We start from the raw sequence: 22,727 nt of genomic DNA, 5'->3' as shown, positions 1-22,727 counted from the left end.
AACCGTTCTCCAATTTGGACTGAATCGTTTTAAACATTTGTGTCTCCAAACAGCAACGATCCAGAAGTTACTCACTTTCAGACCTGCTCAACAGCCACCCCGACTCGAAATAAGACAATATTCCCATGCATAATCTGTATTCACCATACATCTTGGGCATGCATGTAACGAATAGTAAATGTTCAACATCAGTACGCTTCCATGCTGATACCATTTTGCATAAACTGAGGAGATGACTGACGGGCAAAATGTAAGTTTATTTAACATTAACATAAAATTTATCAAAAATCGCACAATATCAGCCAGTGGTCTGTTATATTAAACAGGGTTTTCATTAAAACATGTAACAAGGTGTTAACCCTAATGGCACAGGTACACCTCGTAGACGTCTATTTGATGTCTGCGTTTACATCTGCAAGACGTATTTAGATTTTTTGCTCATTTGCAACGTGTCTCTGAGACGTTTCCTAAAAGATGTCATATTGACATGTTGAAGATGCCTGCAAGATGTTTTTTAATTTAGAATGAGCTGCTTTATATGCATTCTTAAACCTTTGTAAGATGTTTTACACACCAGATGTGTTCCAGATCTCCAGATCTTTAACAGACATCTTGCAAACGTACCTATCTGGGAAACGTCATACGGACACGCATTCAACTTACTGTCATATAAAGATTATATTTTAGTTACTTAAACACGGCTTTTGATAAACGCTATCCAAGATTTTCTCTTCACTATTATAACATTGATCAAGTTGTAACCCTGATCAAAAACATCAGTCGTGGTGCTCGGCTGGCAAAGTAGGTATCACCTGTGCATTTAAAAGTGATGCTCAGTCATCTGGATTTATGGGATAGAGAATTTTTACTTGCCTGCAAAGATACCAGAGATTTTTTATATGCTTCTAGAAGCATTTGATGGGTTCTCCTTAACAACTTTGCAATTCCTACGTCATTCACCTTTTAGACGATTTATTAAACATCTCGATCCCAGACTGCATTGGCTTGATGCTTAACCTGCAGCCACAACTTCATCCATCCATGATTTACAGCAGAACCGGACATGATAGCTTTTAAAAACAATATACAATTACAGTATCAACCTTGCGTGTGTGTATATATTGAGGTCGCGCACTTGCTCGTCCATGCATGCTTTGAATCTGTCATTCAGCGCCTGGAAGATCGTTTTCAAGTTTCATCTATCTTAACTTTTTAACACCAATCAAGTTCCAAACTTTATCTCTTAATAACCCCTTTTAACATTAAGCAAGTCCTGCATTTTATTTTCAAAACAAAAATTACGCAGTGGAGTCGCCGGTGTTGGATGTATGCTGCTGGTGTTTATAAGAGTGCCACCAGACCTAGTAGTGGTGCCCGTGTGTGCGCTGGCGGAGTGGATTTGACGCTGGTGATTTTGCTGTGTTCAGATTCAAACAATTTTGAGATCGTTACGAATACAAATACAAACTCCGCTGCTCACCCCTAGTCCACATGCACTGACCATAAAACATAATACAATATACCATACAATACAAACTATACAAGTACACAAAACATTTATAATTTATAAATATCATTATTATCATTATTATTAACCAACATCAATTCAAAAGTCTGATCGACGTAGGTACGAGGATTTCTTAAAGCAACTAAATTTACACACAACCAGCTATATTGTATACTCAATAAATTTCCTGCTGCAACAATTATGTTTTCCCTGCTCCCGCAGAAGTTTAGTTTTTCAACCGCCGCAGTGATGTTTCCTATGCTCTAACGGAGGGTCAGTTTTTTCCACTGCTGCGGTAGTGATGCTTGCTCTAACCGCTTCCACATCAAAAAAGCGCACCAAACTCTTATCAGCAAACCAACTCTAACCCGTTCGATTGTCGGAGGGGCTTAGCCATACGATCGCAGGGAGTATTGAACTCTCTTAGGATGGTGCTAGAGCCCTCCCAATTGGTAATAACTTAACGTATTCAAGTCTACATCCACAGGGGGTTACCCGTCCAATCCCAGCGAGTATTGAACTCCCGTCAGACGGCGCAAAAGCCCTCCCAATCTAAAATAACCAAACATTCACCTCGTTGTCAGCAAGGACTTACCATCTAATCGCAGTGTGTATCGAACTCCCGTCGGACGCCGCAAAGCCCTCCAAATCTAAAATAACCAAATGTTCATCTCATCGACAGCGGGGGCTTACCCATCCGATCACAGTGAGTACTGAAGTCCCGTCAAATGCCATAAAAGTCCTCCAAATCTAAAATAACCAAACATCCATCTTGTCATCAGCGAGGGCTTACCCGTCCGATCGCAGTGAGTATTGAACTCCCGTTGGACGCCGCAAAGCCCTCCAAATCTAAAATAACCAAATGTATCAAAAATAACAAAAGGACACCAAGGCACTCTTCTTAATTATAAAACCGCTTTAATAAAGGTGCTAGTTCATAATGGAACTTAAAAATACCACCAACATGTTTCGGCCTACATCCAGGCCTTCAAATGTACCAAATGTACACCTTATAGTCAGCATGGGCTGAACCGCCTGATCACATTGAGTACTGAAGTCCTGCCAGACCCCGCAAAAGTCCACCAAATCGAAAATAACCAAACATCCACCTCGTCATCAGCGATGGCTTACCCGTCCGATCGCAGTGAGTATTGAACTCCCGTCGGACGCTGCAAAGCCCTCCAAATCTAAAATAACCAAATGTATCAAAAAATAACAAAAGGACACCAAGGCACTCTTCTTAATTATAAAACCGCTTTAATAAAGGTGCTAGTTCATAATGGAACCTAAAAATACCACCAACATGTTTCGGCCTACATCTAGGCCTTCAAATGTACTAAATGTACACCTTATAGTCAGCAGGGGCTTAACCGCCTGATCACATTGAGTACTGAAGTCCTGCCAGACGCCGCAAACTCCACCAAATCGAAAATAATCAAACATCCACCTCGTCATCAGCGATGGCTTACCCGTCCGATCGCAGCGAGTATTGAACTCCCGTCGGACGGGTTCCGATCGCAGCGAGTATTGAACTCTCGTCGGATGCCGCAAAGCCCTCCCAAATAAATTGTCCACCTCATTGCCAATGGAGGGCTTACCCATCCGATCGCAGTGAGTATTGAACTCCCGTCGGATGGGTTCCGATCACAGTGAGTATTGAACTCCCGTCGGATGCCGCAAAGCCTTTCTAATACAAATCGTCCACGTAATCGACAAACGGGGTCTCACCCGTCCGACGGGTTCTGATCGCAGCGAGTATTGAACTCCCGTCAGATGCTGCAAAGCCCTCCTGATATAAATTGCCTACCTTATCATCAGTGAGGGCTTACTCGTCCGATCGCAGCGAGTATTGAACTACCGTCGGACGGGTTCCGATCACAGTGAGAATTGAACTCCCGTTGGATGCTGCAAGACCCTCCCAATATAATTCATTCACCCCATCATCAGTGAGGGCTTACTCGTCCGATCGCAGTGAGTATTGAACTCCCGTCGGACGAGTTCCGATCGCAGCGAGTATTGAACTCCCGTCGGATGCCGCAAAGCCCTCCTGATATAAATTGCCTACCTTATCATCAGTGAGGGCTTACTCGTCCGATCGCAGCGAGTATTGAACTCCCGTCGGACGGGTTCCGATCACAGTGAGTATTGAACTCCCGTCGGATGCTGCAAGACCCTCCCAATTTAATTCATTCACCCCATCATCAGTGAGGGCTTACTCGTCCGATCGCAGCGAGTATTGAACTCCCGTCGGATGGCTCTGATTTCAGCGAGTATTGAACTCCCGTCGGAGGCCGCAAAAAGCCCTCCAAATATAAACCGTCCACATAATTTTCAACCGAGGCTTTCCTGTACAATCACAGTGAGTATTGAACTTCCGTCAGACGGTTCCAATCGCAGCGAGTATTGAACTCCCATCGGATGCATAGCAAACACAGCCAACATCAGCCTCATCATTTCTTTTTTTTGGGGGGTACAGTTCCCGGCTGCTGTCCGAATAAGTTAATTTTGCTTTTTGGGGGGATACTCTGCGTTCGGGCCCATTTCCGAGCTCAGAGCCCTCTCCCCGGACAGCACGCCAAATACGTTTACTAATTTAATCTTACCAACTTATTTGTAAGTGTGAACTCGTGAAATGATGTTTTATTAACATAGTTCGGGAGGAGCACGTCAAATAAACCACTTAAGTACTTCAAGCTGTCTATAATCAGTAATCAACAGATACTCTAGTACCACCAGATGTCCTCAATCAGTAATCATCATATCTACCCAATCAGGACAAAGGCAAGCAATATATAAGTCACAGTTTGACTCTGCAAAGATCCTCTGCAGTCTTCAGAATCCCTCCACCACCCCATCACCTCTCACTCACCAGGTTAATTCCTAAACTGGGGGGGGGGGATACTCTGCGTTCGGGCCCATTTCGGAGCTCAGAGCCCTCTCCCCGGACAGCACGCCAAATACGTTTACTAATTTAATCTTACCAACTTATTTGTAAGTGTGAACTAGTGAAACATTGTTTTTTTAGTCTGTAACTGAAAAGACTTAAAATGCATCAATTTGCCTGAAATAAAAAAAATCAATCCTTATTTACAGCATATTTTTTGACCATTTGATACTGAAAAATTAAATTAAATATAATCCGTAAATAATAATAAAAAACTCAAGCAGCTTATCAGCGTGTTTGGGGTGTAATGTCTTTAAGTGACGATGCAAAAAAAATTACTTCCTGAAAAAGTATTTTCCCCGGGGTCTCGCGCGCCCCCCCTGGTGTTGCTTCGAGCCCCCCCTGGGGGTCCCGCCCCACTATTTGAGAAGCACTGCCCTAAGGACATCAACCACTTGGCAAACTCAGGAAAGCCACATATATGTATATATTTAGTAGCATTATGTTTAACTTACCTTACTTGTGAGATACTAACGTGAACTATTTAGGTGCAAATGCGTATTTTTTGAAAAGGAACAGACCCAGAACAATTGGGGTGCATATTTTGAACATTTTTTTCTGCCAGTGTATATTACAGTTCTTCTAAAGCCATACAGTATTTTTGGTCTATTCCCCACACAAAGCTATGCAAGTATCACAGTAACTAATATCTTGTGCATGCTTGCATTCAAATCAAGTTCTTACTTCAGACACATTGGCACTGATGATAGCATTGATTCTCTATAATGTATTTTTAGTGTATACACTGCAAAAAAAAAATGATTTAAGAAAAAATCTTAGTAATTTTGTCTTGTTTCAGTAAAAAAATCAAAAAAATTCCCAAATTAAGATGCTTTTTCTTGATGAGCAAAACGACCCAAGAAAACAAGTCCAGTTTTTAGACCAAAAATATCAAATTCAAGTAATTTTGTTCATAAAACAAACAAAAAAATCTACCAATGGGGCAAGCAAAAAAATCTTGAACATTTCTCTTAAACAGTAAATTCAAGAAAAATTCAAGTCAAATTAGCTCACCCCATTGGCAGATCTCTCCCTGCCTGTTTTATTCACAAAATCACCCAAATTCTAGACCTATTTTCTTGGGTCGTTTTGCTCATCTTAATTTAAGAATTTTTAGGTATTTTTACTGAAAACAAGACAAAAATACTAAGAATTTTTTTTCTTGAAAATCATTTTTTGCAGTTTAGCAACTTAACTATTTCCTCGCCATTAAGAGAAAACGCTTCCCTGACAATGACGAGTTTTTCCGGCAATCCATATTTCCGTTATTACGCACTAGGTGGTGCTCTTACCAAACTTATTAAACACTGAATCATCCACTGATTCAAAAACAGTAAAAAATTAGTATGTTTTGATCATCGCTCTGAATCTGATCTCAAAATGTTGTATTTTTGAAGAAACCTACCCATTTGAGAGGTAATAAAAGGGGACATATGAAGATAGGTTGCAGAGAGTTTGTTTTCATTTGATATATTGTTTGTTTATATATTTAAAGAAGAACGTTTTCTGGAAGGCATTACACTGCAAAAAATGACTTTGTTACTTAGTACTTTTGTCTTGTTTTCAGTAAATATATCTAAAAATTCTTAAATTCAGATGCTTTTTCTTGATGAGCAAAACAACCAAAGAAAATGCCTTTGAGTTTATTTTTATTTTCAGAGTGTTTTTCTATATTCTCATTTCACATTTTCGTTCGTTTCTTGAAAGTTTGCGTTCATTTTTATTGGTACAAAAGTAATCCCATAAACAAGTAGCCTCTAGCAAAATTCACGTTCAAAAAATAAATAAATAGTTGTGCTCTCACGTCCGAATTTGAGGAAGTGACGTTGCCGTAAACCAGGCCAATTTTGTAGTTCTTTTGTGCTCGGGTTACTACCCGAAACCCCAAGTATGAGTAAAAGCGATACAGACCCCGTCAGGCTATGGTAGACATGTCATTCAACCTATTTTAAATCGACCGTACCATCACAAGGGTCTTGAAAATATATTATGAAGGTTGAAAAGCTACAAAGTGTCACTTTAAGAAAATGAAGTACCAACGCGCATTTCTAACGATCTAAATAATCCCTGAGAAAAAAATGATGCGCATTTATTAGGAGAATAGCTGTTTGATCGTCAGTCAATTTAAAGTGCTTCAAATTTGAATTACTTTTTATACATGCGGTACTTTACAGTCTGTTATTTGCGACATTCATTGTACACAAATCCGCCGTCTGTTGAGCTGCGTGCGTTGATTTGGTTACGTTGTGAGATTTTGTAACTATAGCAACCGCTGCTCCATTGCCGTGTTTTGGCAGAGACTACCGTAAAATACTTAGTATAAACAGTTAGGTAAGGGTGACAGTTAAGACCTTTGTTGCAACTAGGGCTGGGTATTGGCCTCACAATAAGATATGTATCATGATACACGGTTCATGATACAATGTATCACCATACAATACAATACATTGCAATACTTTTTTTTAATCAAAAATGTAAAAAAAATATAGCTGATTATTTTTTACTTTTTTTAAGCCAAAATGCTTCCAAACGTCGGCTTTGAAAGCTGCATGGGTTTTTAAAATTTCTGCCATTTTCTACACACTAACTTCTGAGACATATTGGCTGAATGGCCATATTTGACAGACAACTGGACAGCGACAACTACAGCAGCGGCAGAGGAGGTTGTTTGATGGGTTTTTAAAAATATTGATAGTAGAGATTGATAAGCTAAAGAGGTACGTCGGTTTGTGAGCACGTTCCTTACATTATGTCAATCCACCGTACTGTAACTGAGTCAGGCATAATTGCAACAATGCAAACATTTCCTTAAAAGTACAGAGAAACATAAGTTATTTTTGTAGTCGCAACTGAACTGTATATATCGAAATCTACAAAAACAATACGTGTGAGTACTGATGTGCTTTCTATACTGAACAAACACATTTGGATTAGTGGTCAACCCTATTTCTAAATGCAATATGTGCTTACTGTGTATATAATACACCATAATCTTAAGTGCTTGGCCATAAATGACCCCATTTTAATGAAGCAGCAGACGTCTAGATCTCTCTTATCTGGGCCAGTGTGTACAGTATAGTTCTTCAATATGTGAAAAGTAGTCTATAGTCTGTCTGGCGGTTGGCACAATTACCTCAAGCCACTCTCTGTCAGGGCATATCAGTGCTATGTTTGAGAGAGATCACGTGAGCGGCCTTGAGGTCTCCTAAATCCCTTTAAGGAGGAATGTGAGGAGGTCAGAGGAGGTTCATTTGTTATGAACACATCTTCCTGCAGATTATCCATTGATGAACTCAACTAAAGCACGGGCAAGTCATTCACAAGGTCATCATGCGATTCACAAATCTCTTTGATGTGCTCTACTAATGCCTGTTGGATAGTGTTTTATTGGGATACTGCAGTATGCTTTAAAGGTGCATTGTGGGACTTTTAGGAGTATCTCTTGACAGAAATGCAGTATAAAATACATAACTATATTATCAGTGGTGTAAACTGTATTTTTTTACCTTAGAATGAGCTGTTTTTATTTACAGACACCACGGGTCTCGTGGAAGTCACCATCATGTTTCTATAGTAGCCTTCAACAGACAATGCATTCAACAAACTGCCCTTCGTCCTTGTTCCACGAGTCCGTAAGGTGTCCCATCTGTCATTTTTACTTTCCGAAGTGTGCTCATCAGCACCCCCTTTGCACCCCATGATAGGGTCTTCGGCGAAGCCCGCACTGCTGCAGGCTTCACACACTTTACCCACCCAGAAGTCCTTGCAAAAGAGCAATCAGACGACGAATGGGAGGAGTTCACACTGATGGGCAACTTCTCCTCCTATTTCTGCTGTGACACCCGACCCTCGTGGACTCGCGTCAAGGGTCCCTAAAGTCTGCACTACATGATATCATGAAAGTGTGGCTTCTTAGGAAGTCCGCAAGTCCAGAGTGTGCCATTTGGGACAGGGCCCTTATGTTGTCTCAGATGATGACATCTTTGTCGTGTGGCAGCTAATGTATTTTCTCATTGCGTTCGAAATTGAGGTTGGTTGCAATTCCCAATCACACCACTAGATGCTGCTAAAAAAACATTATGTACCAGATAACTGAAGATCTTCCTCACATGTGTGCATAATGTTTATCATCCAAACACGCAGTTATGTCTTTAAATCTGATCAAACTTTATGCTTTGTTTGACATTGTTTGAACTGTTCGTCTGTTCATTATCATGTGAATACCGGGTACCGCCTGTGGGCGTGACCGCATTAGAGATAATGAGCTTAGTCAGGAAAAACTGTACTCTCTTTACTTCAATACAGATTATATAAACGGGCAATATTTGTTTTCGATTATAATTAGCTTGTTTTAAGTAGACATTCAGGGTTGCCCGCAGAAAATTTGTTAGTTATGGTGGTAGGGTTGGGCGAGTGGGTGGGGCAGAGAGCATGGCAATCAAAGGGACGGGGCGTATGCGTCATGATGAAAATTAAAATATTTTTATTTAAAACACTTAAATAAAACTTCATTTTGAAGAAACTATGACAGAAAATGAACACATACTAGATTATTAATGAATTAAATGTTTTTAACGGATAGCTCTAATAGGAATAGCTGCGTGATGAAGTGAAACTAAAGGGTTAATAAACACAAACTAAAGCAGATGTAGAACGTCAGGCGAACGATGATAGATGGCGCAAAAATTGTAAAAACTGATTATTTCCCACTATTAATTACATTATCTTATAGGAGTGTAACTACTGTAGCATGTAAATAATGCACATAAATAAAGTGAGCAAGAGCAGGTTGCTCAAACAACAAAATCACCAGCTAACTTACTTTAAAATTAGAAGAACTATAGACTAATGCAATAACAGGCTTAAATAAACCCCAAACATAAATCCACTTACAGTTCTCACGGACACGCGTTTTATCAACTGGCTAGTTATCCTCCAGACAGTGATGGTCCGGACCACGTCTTTCTCATTTCGGCCGTGTGGTGCGCGTCCCTGCTCGCAATGTGAAGCGCGTACGCGATATACTCCGAAATGCACCTCACGGCCTTTTGTGCAGCACATTCTTTTTTTTGGACGATCTAGTTAAGGCGGTAGGGTTTCCAAGCTTAGGCGGGCCGCCTGAACTGAAATGTGCTGCAGGAAACCCTGACATTTCAGGCTTTCTTTGGATATGATATGTGTATCAGGTTTGTGTGACGAGTATTCACAGAGTTTCAACTGATTTTTTTTACGTGTTTTGAGAGACAGCTGGCGAAGAGAGAGATGTCTGAATGTGCACCCTGTTTATTTTCTTTATCTGACAAAACCACAAAGATTTGTTGTTACTGTGAATGTACACAAATTAAAGAAAGACCCTTCACAGTTTCAAATGATCTATAACACGTAAGTGTATGATTTTTAATGGAGTATTTTAAGTTGATTCTGCTTTGATGAGGAGAGAACTCATCAAAACGCGGTGCCGCGTTTTTGGACCCTGGAATGTTAAAGGGATAGTTCACCCAAAAATGAAAATAATGTCATTTATGACTCACCCTCATGTCGTGTCAAACTTGTAAGACCTCTGTTCATCTTTAGAACACAGTTTAAGATTTTAGATTTAGTCTGAGAGCTTGCTGACCCTTCATTGAAAATCTATGTACGGTATACTGTCCATATAATAAATATAATTTATAATATATAATAAATATAATAATAAAAAGATCATCAAAGTACTCAAAAAAATAGGCAGCACCGCTTTATGGCAGCGCTACATGAGATTTTTAAATGTAGTATTTTATTTATAATAAATAACAGGGGACCCCCTCCTTCTCCTCAATGCTTATAAGAGATCCGGGACCACCCCAACATCCACACACACACAACCCACACACACCATAGGTTAAGGGTCAGTGTGCATATCAAAAGGGGCGCACCCTTTTGAAACATAAAATGACAAATGGGACACCCTGCGGTCTTGTGGACTTAACGGACACGTGCACACAGCGGGCATTACAGGTCCATGAGCCCACATCAAGTGCGCCATTTGGGATGCAGCACGCTACTCCATGGATACTTGCTTTAAATTAATGTTCACGTCTTTTTGAGCGTTTCTGGCAAAGTTCAAGTGTTTAAATTTCCTCTCGTTTTCATGCACTTCTTCATATTAGTGGGGAATAGGCAATGAGGGACATGAGAGTCATAACTGTGTTTCATCAAAAAAAAAAAAAAACACAACTATTGCCCAATCAGAATCAAGACCATTTTTTATATTATCCTGTTTCCACCGGTAACTCTTCATGATCATTGCATTTCCCATCAATTTCCTGTTCTTAGGAACTCTACACCGAGCAGACAACGCTACCGTGAACCGGCCATGTAATCCTGCCAATAGCGGAGCTTCGTGGTGGATGTGTGATGGATGTGTTTTGCCTTCTATCCCAGCACCTGGTGGCTTACTCCTGCTATTCCCCTGTTTGTACAAGGTGTAACCTATTCTTACCCCTGCAGCTGACATTTGCAGTAGCGCACAGAAAGGACGTCCTGACAATGAACATGAGAACGTAATGGTGATGAAGACAGAAAACGCATACAGTGGGTGAAACCCAAGCTCAGAGAGGAAGATGGCCTTTAAATCACAACCTGCAGCTTTACGAGACTTGGAAAGGTCTGTGTTTTATAGCCTCATGCTGGACTACCCGAAAGATTCCTAATGCATCCGTTTAGCTGGAAAGTATATTACGGATCGCGCCACAGATGACATAAGTAGTCGGCGTATGAGCGACGTAACTCGAAACAGCCATGCTTAAATTTTAGAGATTACCATCTTGTGGGATTTTCATATTCGAGTGTCGTCCTAAAACTGGGGCATGGAGTGAAATCTAAAGCTTAACGTTGCTTCTTTGTCCTTAGCTGTGAGGTTAAATCTTTACTCCGGAGAGTAAAAAACCATCAGACAGGAAGCAATCCAGATGTTTTAGGGGGTCCATTGTTTTTTATTTAAGTGACTCTAGGACAGTTCCTATGGGTAATCTCAAATTAAAGCAGATTGCTCGTTCATGTCAGCATTTTTAACCACTACCTGTCAAACAGTAAGAGGAAAAATGCATGTCACAGAGACCGGGACAACCAGGCCTTCAGTTTTCGCTCATTGTTTTATGAGCAGAGAGCCACGGCGGCATCATCATTTCAGCTGGGAGTCTTTAAAGGTCCACCTGCTTTTTCATTTTGTTTATGGATTTTTACAACCTTTTTATTGAAAAACAGTGGAGAGAGACAGGAATGGGATTTATGCCAGAAAGATTCCGGCATTTTTACGTAGGTTTAATCTTTACACAAGTATATCTAATTTCAAGTAGTCTTGTTTAAGTGATATTTTTATGAGTACACCCAATGTTTTCCCCTCATGAGCAAAGCTATGCAGAATGTGGACATCATCATGAAATGTTTTGATTAACACAATTGTCTTTCCTGTCTTGGATTTCCTAATAAAACAGGATGTTTTGTACATGATCTGTTTTCATGGAATGCTGGATCTTGATTGTTCAATCGTGGCATCTAGCGGTCAAATAATATGCTGTACAACTCGACCGGAGATTTCAAGCGATCCATGTTATCTATCCAACTTACACAGCAGCATCATGCAGCAAGTCGCATTATCAGATCGTGAATAACATCATGAGGTTTCCCGGCAACACAAATGCAAAACGCAAATGGATTTATCCATGACATCACGTGTCACGTCTAGATATTTGAATAAAAACACACTTTTCTAATGACTTTTTACATACGCAGGAAAACTCATCGCTTGACCGGTTCTCAAGTCTGAAGCAGACGGGCATTTATCTGAATGATGTTGCACAGTAAAGCGCTATCGATTAAATAATCCACTGTCTCCTTTTATTCTCTTCAAACGTACAGACGTTGTGGGAAAAGCTGAGGAATTACGTGTTCCTGCCACTCATAATCTCCAGTGGCATATTGAGTTTGTGAACCTTAACGGAGACAAATCGATAACCACAAACTCCAGACAGGGTTATTGTGCCCACTGAAGATAAGGGGCTCCTAACCTTTCAGCAGGACTGTCGCTTGAACTTCTTTTCATAAAACAGCTAAAAAATAGGGTTTGCTATCGGTCACGCAGAGGTTATGCAAATCAAGTTAAAGATGCAAAGCATGTGCAGCTTCAAATGTTAGATGAGCTCATTGCTTTGAGTTAAATTTGGGGAGATGCATGAATAGCTAGCTAGTCCTAGACTAAAACACGTGTTTGAGCCATGGCATTTATCTAAGGCAGTGCTTCCCAATCCCGGTCCTCAAGGACCCCCTCCCAAAACTTTTTAAATCCTGTCCAAAATGGCGCACTTCATGTGGACTTTCTGTCTCGTGGCCTTAAATTGCATGTGCTCACTCAGTCCACGAGTCCGTACGGTGTCCCCTCTGTCATTTTTATTCTCCGAAGTGTGCTCATCAGTGCCCCCTTTGCACCTATGATGCGGTTTTTGGCGAAGCCCACACTGCAGCAGACTTCGCGCACTTTACCAACCCACAAGTCCTTGCGAAAGAGCAATCAGACGACGGAAGGGAGGTGTTCACACTGACGGGCAACTTCTCTACCTATTTCCAGCATGACGCTCTTGTCTGTCCCAAAATACGGCTCCGGTGCACCCACGTGGACTCGCATCAAGGGTCCCTTAGATGTTTAACACACCTGATTCAACTAATCAGCCTCCTTCCAAAATGGCAAACATGTCTGCCTAAAAAGCTGATGAGTTAAATCAGGTGTGTTACACAAGGAGACATCCCTGTCCCAAATGGCGCACTTCATGAGGACTTTTGGTCTTGTGGCCTTAAATTGCGCGTGCTCACTTAGTCTACGAGTTCGTAGGGTGTATCCTCTGTCATTTTTATACTCCGAAGTGTGCTCATCAGTGCCCCCTTTGCACCTGTGATGCGTTTTTTGGCTAAGCCCGCACTGCAGCAGGCTTTGCGCACTTTACCAACCCACAAGTCCTTGCGAAAGAGCAATCAGACCAATCAGACGACGGAAGGGAGGAGTTCACACTGACGGGCGACCTTTCTTCCTATTTCCAGTGTGACGCTCGAGTCTGTCCAAAAATACGACTCCGGTGCACCCACGTGGACTCGCATCAAGGGTCCCTAAAGTCTGCACTAAAGTGTGGACTCTGAGGAGGACCGCAAGTTCGGAGTGTGCCATTTGGGAAAGGGCCTTAAACTTTTTGTGAGTGGGTCCTCGAGGACCAGGATTGGGAAGCACTGATCTAAAGCCCGGAATGCACTGCAGGATTTTTCCCCTCCTATAAGATCATTACCTTATCACACTGTGTGTCATGAATTGTTTAAACTCGGGTACGACAGGCATGTAGACTGTACGATGATGACACGGAAGCTTCGGCAGCTGCGTCACACGTTAGCGCAACGTCACCAGCATGCGCTCGTGGTAAACAAATACCAGTGCGCAGCTTGTAGCAGCAAACACACTGTGCGGTGATCATGCTGGATTTCTGACACTGTCAGAAAACTATCATAGGCTATCTTTGGACGCAAGACCGGGAAAACGACCGTCTTTGAACCTTTCTCACTGTACGAAATAGGACCACCGATGAAGAGCCACGATCACAGAAATCGCGACGATTGTTTCACAATGGCAAACTTTCGTCTGGGACAGACAATAATCATGCAGTGTATCCCGGGCTTAAGGCATGTTTATAAAAAATAGGGCAGTTTCCCGGACAGGGATATGGCCTAGACTAAAATAAATATAAGAGCTGTCCAAACTGAAAACAACTTGCACTGACATATCTTAAAATACATCAGTGTCCTTTGTTCTGCCTCAAAAAGTAATGTTTTTAGTAAGACATGTTTGTTCAAACAAGCTATATTTCCTAATTAAACTAAAGCCTAGTCCTGGCTTAAACTAATCTCTGTCCGGGAAACCACCCTAGTATGTCTTAATTTAACTAAGGCCTAGTACTGGCTTTAGCTAAACTTTGTGTGTGAAACTGGGCCTTAAAGTTAAACTTTACTGTGGTGTAGTGCGCCATCTGCTGGATACACGTTGTAACAACAAGCATTTTGAATATCACATTTTAATAAAATACCAAAATGAAACATTTACTGATAAGTGTGGTATTACTCTCATACCATAGTATTACCATGGTACGTGTCCAAAACAAAGAAAAATACTGTAATACCATGATACGTCTTTGTTGCAGAATGTATACAGTATAAACCCCGTCACAAAAATGTTGTGCTATGTAATATAAAAAAATCACTTGCCGTTAGGGTTTCAAAATGATATTAAAACCTAAAAGTCATTAAGAATTTACTGAAAATATACTGCTGGGTTTAGGTGTAAATGTGGTCACTATACTCAATAATCAATAAGGCACTTATTTAACTGACGTGTTGCTAAGTGCACATCTGGTAATTGAAAGAATGGTTTAACCTGCTTTTAAATTATGTTACACTTTAAATGAAATGATACGTATAATGTGATCGTAACGTACAGTATCCAGTACTATTCAAGTCTACACAATCTTGGACAATACATTATTAATACAATATTAAAGTGTGGATGTGGGTAAAGTTAACTGGCTTGCAGGTTAATTTCAAGTTCATCTGACACTCTATGAACGGGAACATCTTGGTCTCTTCTCACAGTTTAGATTTAGACTGGAAGAAGCTCATGATGGCCTGCATGCACTCATCTGAAAGCCAGCGCTCCACCAATCTCTCCACCTCTGCGTCATTCACAGCGTGAAGTTTCTCTTTCTCTACCCCTCGAATCAACTGCTTCGATAGGGCCAAAGACTGGTGGGGTAAAAGAGAGAGAGATCGTGATCACAAAACAACACTGAATCAAGATTCGTTTAGCCATATTATTCTTTTTATCCAAAGCGACTTTAAATCTTTAATCAATACTTCCTTTTACTCTTGACAAAAATGAGAGGAGCTGTACATTCATGCACTTACATTTCTGGGCAGTTTGGCGTAGGCCTTCAGTCTGGTCCACACCTCCGTCTGAAAGCTGCTGTCAGGAAAGACTTCGGTCACAAGACCCAATTCACAGGCCTGGGTGGCCGTCACCTTCTTATTGAACAACAACATCTCATTGGCCTGCACATAGAGATGACAGTCACACAGTAAATAAACAATTAACTAACCAGCTGGGGAATATATTTGGGAAGATACTGACAAAATCCTACTATTGTCAGGGAGCTTCATTTTAGGCTATGTTTACATTAATGCGTTTACTTTTTAAAACGCATTACTTTTGCCACGTTTACGCCTTTTATTTACACTACGCCACCGTTTTCGACCCTCATAAACGGATGCGTTCGCAAACTCTGAAGAGCCTGTTTCAGTTTGAGAACTCAGACGTTGCGCTGCAGTGTAAATGAACGTAGACGGAGTCTTATGTAAACGAACAGCTGATGTTAACGTGACAGCGCATCATTTTCAAAGTAAAAATTATTTTTATTCAGGTAAATGGAGGTTTGCAACGGAGGTTTTGCCAAAAATAGTAAACATCTACCAACCAGCTATTATAAACGCTATATCAGATTGTTTTAAAATGTATCCTTATAGATAATGTCTGTATATATATATATATGTTTAAGTATTGTTGGGTTTGAATATTGTTGTTTATGGTTTGTTTAAATTTAGTCAGCTTATTATGAAAGATAGACTGTAATTTTAAACATCATATAGGGCGTTGTAAAGGTCAATAAGAAGGGAGAATTGTAATGGGTCAGACATTATTTTCGAGTTTAATTTAAGTTTTGTTTGCTACTTTAAAATTAATTTCGTTTCATATAATTTGTCTCTTAATTTTAATCGATGTTTTGTTAATAAGTTTTGTGAATATAAATTTAACAATAAAATTAATAAAGTCAACATCATATTAATATTTAATGCTCGTTTAGCCTTTTTGCTATTTCTGTGTTGCTAGCCGAGGACGTGCACGGACCTCGCACACTTAACGTCATATTCATTTTTAATACTTTAGCCGGCCACACTTTTTTGTCGGTGAAGGTGTGTGAGGGAACACACAGCACTGAACAGCGACAGGTAAGGGAAGATAAGTTATTTGGTGTTTTTCTGAAGAATACAGTCAGTCCGTACGAAAAGTTTCAAATGGACTATAAAATCATATATATGAACTGCGAACAATGAACTATTATAAATATAACAGCGTGGAATGACTGAATAGAAACTCCCTACATTAAAGCAATAAGCATTTCTGTAGGCTATGCCTATACTTCACCTCTTATTATGTTGGATTGAAGTTTGCATTTGCTGAAATTTATTTTTGCTTCAAGTTCGCTCCTGTTTAGTACTGTTCACTTGAATGCTTCCTTTTTAAATTATAAAGACCTCTCTGTTTGGTTTATAACATCAACATTAACCTATGAATCATATTACTTTCCCAAACACATTTTTATAGCTTCAAAAATAGTGTCTGTTGTAGTTGCCAGCAAAGGATACACGTATGAATTTTTGTCAATATCGCACACCCCTAGGCTGCATAAATGCGCAAAGTTAAGCTATTATTAGAGTAATAAGTTATTTTAAACTTTTATGCGCATGCCCAGTTACGTGATTGGTCATGTTTTTATGCGTTTATGGTCGTATATAGTGTGGATGAAGATTATTTTTAAAATGCCAGTATAAACGAGGATTGTTTTCATTTTAAAATGTCGTTTTAAAACGCAAATGCTCTGATGTAAACAGGGTCTTACTTTCTAGAAAGTTTGTAGGTGTTGGCGTGGTCGCTTTTGTGAATAAAGCATGAAAAGTCTTTTTTTTCATTTACTAAATCTAAGAGTTTTTTCAGCCATTTCATTGTTCACCTGGCACAAAACTTTAGTTATTTTGAAAACTGATAACAAACCACTCCTCGACATGATCTGAGGATCATTGAGGCCTGCTGGATAACTTGTATAGAATTAAGTTTAAAACATTTTTAATCTCATCGTTTTAATCTTGAATTTTGACCGTGTATGCGGGTACCTTTGCTGCACCCATCACTTTAGGGAAAAGATATGAAGAGCAGCCCTCAGGACTCTGTCCCAGCTGACTGAAGGGCGTATGAAACGTTGCCTACAATCACAAAAAATGGGAAATAAAAATACAATCAAACAAAGACACTTCAATGAATCCTGAACAGAAATAAAAAGTTTACTTTAAAAAAATCTTTTTACCCTTTCTGTGGCATAAACAACATCAAAAAGTCCTAACAGCGTGACTGACACGCCTACTGCAGGTCCATTTATAACTCCAATGAGAGGTTTGGGGAAGTCGATATATGCCTTTACATACCTCCTTAATAATGTAAGCACATATGTGTCCATAAGAAGTGTACTATCACGAACTGGTTTAAAACCAGTGGCAGCCGGTGACCTCTTTTTCGAGGGCGCACGATGCGAAGTTCGTCACAACATGTATGTAGCCCGTCATGTGTGTGGTTTGTAATTTCAAAATATGTGTTTGGCGTGTCGAGTGATCCATGTGGATCATGTATCTTGTCAAAATAAGTGCCTGCTGCAGACGCGTCTAAAGGATTTAGGATAAAAAAGACGCTTGTGTTTGCCAGATAATCTCATGCATAATCAGAGTTTACTCTTAAGGGAGTGTCTTGCGTGTATTTTGATATTTTGCAAACACGAGCAACACACATGACACTCCAAACACATAATTTGAATTTGCGCCCCTCAGAAGAGCAGTCACCAGCCGCTACTGTTTAAAACTACTTTACCTTAATAACTCGCCAGATTCCTTTGCCAGCGCCTCTACGCCACCCGCTGGGAGGTTAGTGAAGTTGTTCAGGTCGTTTCCACTGCAGTAATAATCTCCACTGCCTTTACAGCCATTAAAACAACGATATGCACATAAAGACATTGTTTTTAATAAAATGGAAATGACTGAACATCATAACGCAGTGACATTTTAAATGTCACATACCCGTCATCACTGTAATGACAGAATCATCTTTGCCAGCAAGTTCAAGAGCCTCAGTCAACTCATTGTACATCTGCAATATACAAAAACATAAGGAAAAAACATTTATTTTATAATCCTTAGGTAACGTCTAAGGTAAACAAAGACATTGTGGATATAATTCTTGTTAGAAATATGTAAGGAATAAATGACAACGGGCCATTTAATTATAAAAAAATTATGCACACCCGATGGGGTAATGTGTCATTATTTTCAATTATACCACGGGTCTGTTGAATGCTTTATTCTGATTGGCTAAGAAATGTTCCATACGTGTTAAATATTTTTAATAATAGGCACCAGAGCAATGTTCTAGGTAACCGTGGTATATGCAGAATAATTGGTCCTTTTTATTTGAAAATAATGCACACCAAATGTGTAATGGCATTACTACCTTGGGTGTGCATTATTTTCTTATAATTCAATGGCCCGTCGTCAATTATTCTTTACATAATTCAAAGGACCGGGGTCAATTATTCCTCTTATACCACGGTTACCACAAACATTGCTCTGGTGCCTATTATTAAGACATTTGACAAGTTAGAAAAAAAAGCATCTTTTGCAGTGATTTTTGTGTAAGCATATCAGTGAACACCCCTGACCACTCGGCGAGTTTCACGTTTTGTAAACGAAAGTTTAATGCATTTTAGGAAGGATTGTTCCTGTGCACCTATACAGCCATTGTAAAGGTCGGAGGTGATAGAACAAACACCCGACGGGCCAGCGTCATATGTCAAAATTTCAGTCAAAACCGTTCTATTTCATCATAAACATTCTGAAAACAGGGCTTTAAGTGTAAAATACTGAACTTGTCCTTTAAATAGCGCGAGCTTCGTCAGATAGCGTCTACTTCAAAATGCAAAATATACGTTAGTAGCTAATGTTAATCGTTAATAAGTTGGGACAAATATGATGTTATTTAATGTTAATCTATGTGAGTGGCACTGTGTGGTGCGACAGGGATTTGAGCAACTTCCTGAGTCACAGCTGGGCAGCGGAGACAGGTGCCACCTGGCGGCGCCAGTGTGTGTATACTCATAGAAAACAATGCGTTTGATTTTTTTAGAACGGCGCGGGGCTGAGCTGCGCGGCCGGTGTGTGACCCCCTTAAGATATAAGGTAAAAAGAAGTAATAGAAAACGAAAAAGTTATGAAATATTTAACAAATGGTGAAATTATTGATAATACATTTTAAATGTAACGTGATGAAAACCCTATAGTGACTTTGACAAAACGCCAGACATCTTCTCTAATTATTTTCTATTCTAATTATTAAAAGATTTTCAGATGATTTCATCACTCCAGTCTGTCCGGTTGAGGGCTTATTGCAACCATATACACCTACGTTTATCTTCAAATGGTGTCTTCGACGACGGTATACTATAAAAATTAAGGTACTCTTTTTTGGCATTCCTATTCTGACACTCGACAGCACAACAAGACAGTTTCTAGTGAGTTATATTGTTCGTTTCTCTCGTGTCTAATTCATTTCCACTGTTTTTCTGCCACCACATTGGGCGCGTGACGTAACTGTGACGTCTACTCGCAAAAGGTCTTTAAAGATGTATACAGTGAGTATTCAGATCAATAAAAAAATGATGTCAATGACTACAGAATTAGGCTACAACATAAAAAAAAATGAAAAAAGGTCAAGGAGTCTGACAACTTTCTGAATGCAACGGGTTTAGTGGTTTAGTAGTATCTATCTTGCTCAGTCTCAGTCATAATTTTAATAAAGAATTCACCTCCACAGTGATTGCGTTTTTCTTCTCAGGTCTGTTCAGGCGAATGGTGGTGATGTTGTCCTCTGTGCTGACCAGCAGGGTCTGAAAGATCTTTGCACTCCCAGTAGGCTGTGGTGCCACCGCAGGGGCTTCTGATTCCAACAGCGATGCAATGAGCTCCACATATTTCTGCCTGGCCTCTTCCTAATAGTTACATTTCAAACATAAAACACATGCCTGTTAACATGGGCACATAGAAAATATGCATGACAAACGCACTGCATAGGGAGTATGTGTGAAACAGGCGTTATACTGTATGCTACAGAGTGGTTTGTATACACCATCCTAAATTGTAACTTTTAGCTTTCTAACTGACTATTCATATTGTGGTGTTTTTTGACAAATAAAACACATGAGATTGTGTTTGTTGTGTTCTCCTACCTGTGACACAGACCCCAGACTTTTCCAGGCATCCCATTTCGCTTTGTTGACAAAGTCCAGCATGCCAGGTTTAGGGGTGTTACAGGGTCCCTGAGTGGCCTGATCATTCACAACAGAAACATAGGACAGGATTTGTACAGTACTAGTGTAACTAGTGTTTAGATCACATACTAAAATATGTGGATTTACATGACTAGATTTTATTTCATTTATTTTTCTTGAATTGTATTTATTTACACACACACACACACGTAAGCAGACACTTTTATCCAGTAAAGAGCGCATTTTAAAGTCAATCTGTATTTGATCAGTATGTTTGCTGACATATTAAGGTACAGGTACAGTCAGTACGAAGATCTGTCTAAACCAGTGGCCTCCAACATGGTGCCCACAATCACCAGGTTGCCCGCACAGGGTCTGTGAGGTGCCCACCAAAGCAGATTCTATTAGTCTCAAGTGTAATATTTATTTATTACATATTTATTACATAACATTACATTTATTACATAAACAATGATAAAAAAATCAACAAGTACACTCACCTAAAGGATTATAGGAACACCATACTAATACTGTGTTTGACCCCTTTTCACCTTCAGAACTGCCTTAATTCTACATGGCATTGATTCAACAAGGTGCTGAAAGCATTCTTTAGAAATGTTGGCCCATATTGATAGGATAGCATCTTGCAGTTGATGGAGATTTGTGGGATGCACATCCAGGGCACGAGACTCTCGTTCCACCAGATCCCAAAAATGCTCTATTTGGTTGAGATCTGGTGACTGTGGGGACCATTTTAGTACAGTGAACTCATTGTCATGTCCAAGAAACCAATTTGAAATGATTTAAGCTTTGTGACATGGTGCATTATCCTGCTGGAAGTAGCCATCAGAGGATGGGTACATGGTGGTCATAAAGGGATGGACATGGTCAGAAACAATGCTCAGGTAGGCCGTGGCATTTAAACGATGCCCAATTGGCACTAATGGGCTAAAGTGTGCCAAGAAAACATCCCCCACACCATTGCATTAATGAGAAATTGAACATGTGTTCCTAACAATCCTTTAGGTGAGTGTAAAACAAAAAAGTAGATAAATATAAAAATATAAAAAAAAAAGGTTGGAAACCCTCGGTCAGATTCATTTCCTTGACATTTACTTAAATGACTTCCTAATTTCTCACCTGTTTAAAGAGTGCATATATTTTGAGTTTGACCTCATTCCCCGGGTCCTTTTTCAAAGTGCCTAGTTGCTCTTTGGCCCTGTTAAAATCATCTACTGTTGCTCTCATTACTGCGGCAGTTCTGTGCAGCTGAACACAGGGAATGAATGAAGCCTTAGATACTCTGTATAGAAATACAATAAAACATGATATATTAACATGTTTGCAAAAAGGGCTTTAAAATACCGTCACACTTCATTAATTGAAATTCTTTATGTATATATAAATGCATAAAAAGTCGTGTGTAGAGAGGGAGAGAGAGGGAGGGAGAGAGAGAAAGTGAGTGAGGGGTGAAGATCTGACATCATGATTTAGGGTAAAGGTCACCGCGAACACAAAGATTGCTTGTTTTATTTAAAAATAACGTTACATACACACCGTATAAACCAAGTGTACGGTAGTATTGTTATAACGATTATACAAACATATTCTGCAGACAAGAAGATCAATGCACCTGAAGTCTAAAACTGTCCAAAATCAACCGTCACATTTAAACATTACGTTTAATGTAGATCTTACCGAGCTAATCGGACAAATCTCCACGGTGAGATGAATTTGAACACAGCTGCCATTACACAAACACAAAAAGATCAAAGTTTATAATCAGTCGATGCGCCGGGCTACTGTCAATCATCTGGAAGATCATACGATCCCGCCTACTAGACTGATCATCAGCCAATCAGACATGAGCTTACTCTTACTTTATCCCAGTTCAGCGTGGCCCACAACTGTTAGAAGTTTGTGACTGCCACCTGGTGGTTGGAGAGTTAGATTTGTATTATCCACATGGCACTTGCTGACTCAAGATTTACACTAAATTGGCAAAGAAAGTTTGTTCAGTGAGTCAAATTTTTCTATAAGACATTTAATTCGCTTGACGGTTGTTGTCTTG

At 39.8% G+C, this 22,727-nt stretch overlaps 1 protein-coding gene across 1 annotated transcript; it reads right to left on the bottom strand.

Annotated features, from left to right (window-relative positions):
- Window positions 1-14,520: 14,520 nt before the first annotated feature.
- On the bottom strand, window positions 14,521-22,514 carry eci2 (enoyl-CoA delta isomerase 2). The gene is made up of 10 exons (XM_055182348.2): window positions 22,355-22,514; window positions 21,797-21,959; window positions 20,615-20,713; window positions 20,195-20,377; window positions 18,414-18,483; window positions 18,208-18,310; window positions 17,654-17,774; window positions 17,463-17,552; window positions 15,423-15,566; window positions 14,521-15,260 (listed from the first exon to the last, which is right to left on the bottom strand). Exons 1-10 carry the CDS (start codon window positions 22,405-22,407, stop codon window positions 15,105-15,107), a joined length of 1,182 nt encoding a protein of 393 aa, XP_055038323.1. The 5' UTR covers window positions 22,408-22,514; the 3' UTR covers window positions 14,521-15,104.
- Window positions 22,515-22,727: the final 213 nt, after the last annotated feature.

The sequence above is a fragment of the Misgurnus anguillicaudatus genome, chromosome 25 (assembly GCF_027580225.2).
Source record: "Misgurnus anguillicaudatus chromosome 25, ASM2758022v2, whole genome shotgun sequence".
Lineage (NCBI taxonomy): Eukaryota > Metazoa > Chordata > Actinopteri > Cypriniformes > Cobitidae > Misgurnus > Misgurnus anguillicaudatus.
Note: the sequence above shows the minus strand (reverse complement) of the source record. Positions and strands in the feature narration are given on the sequence as shown.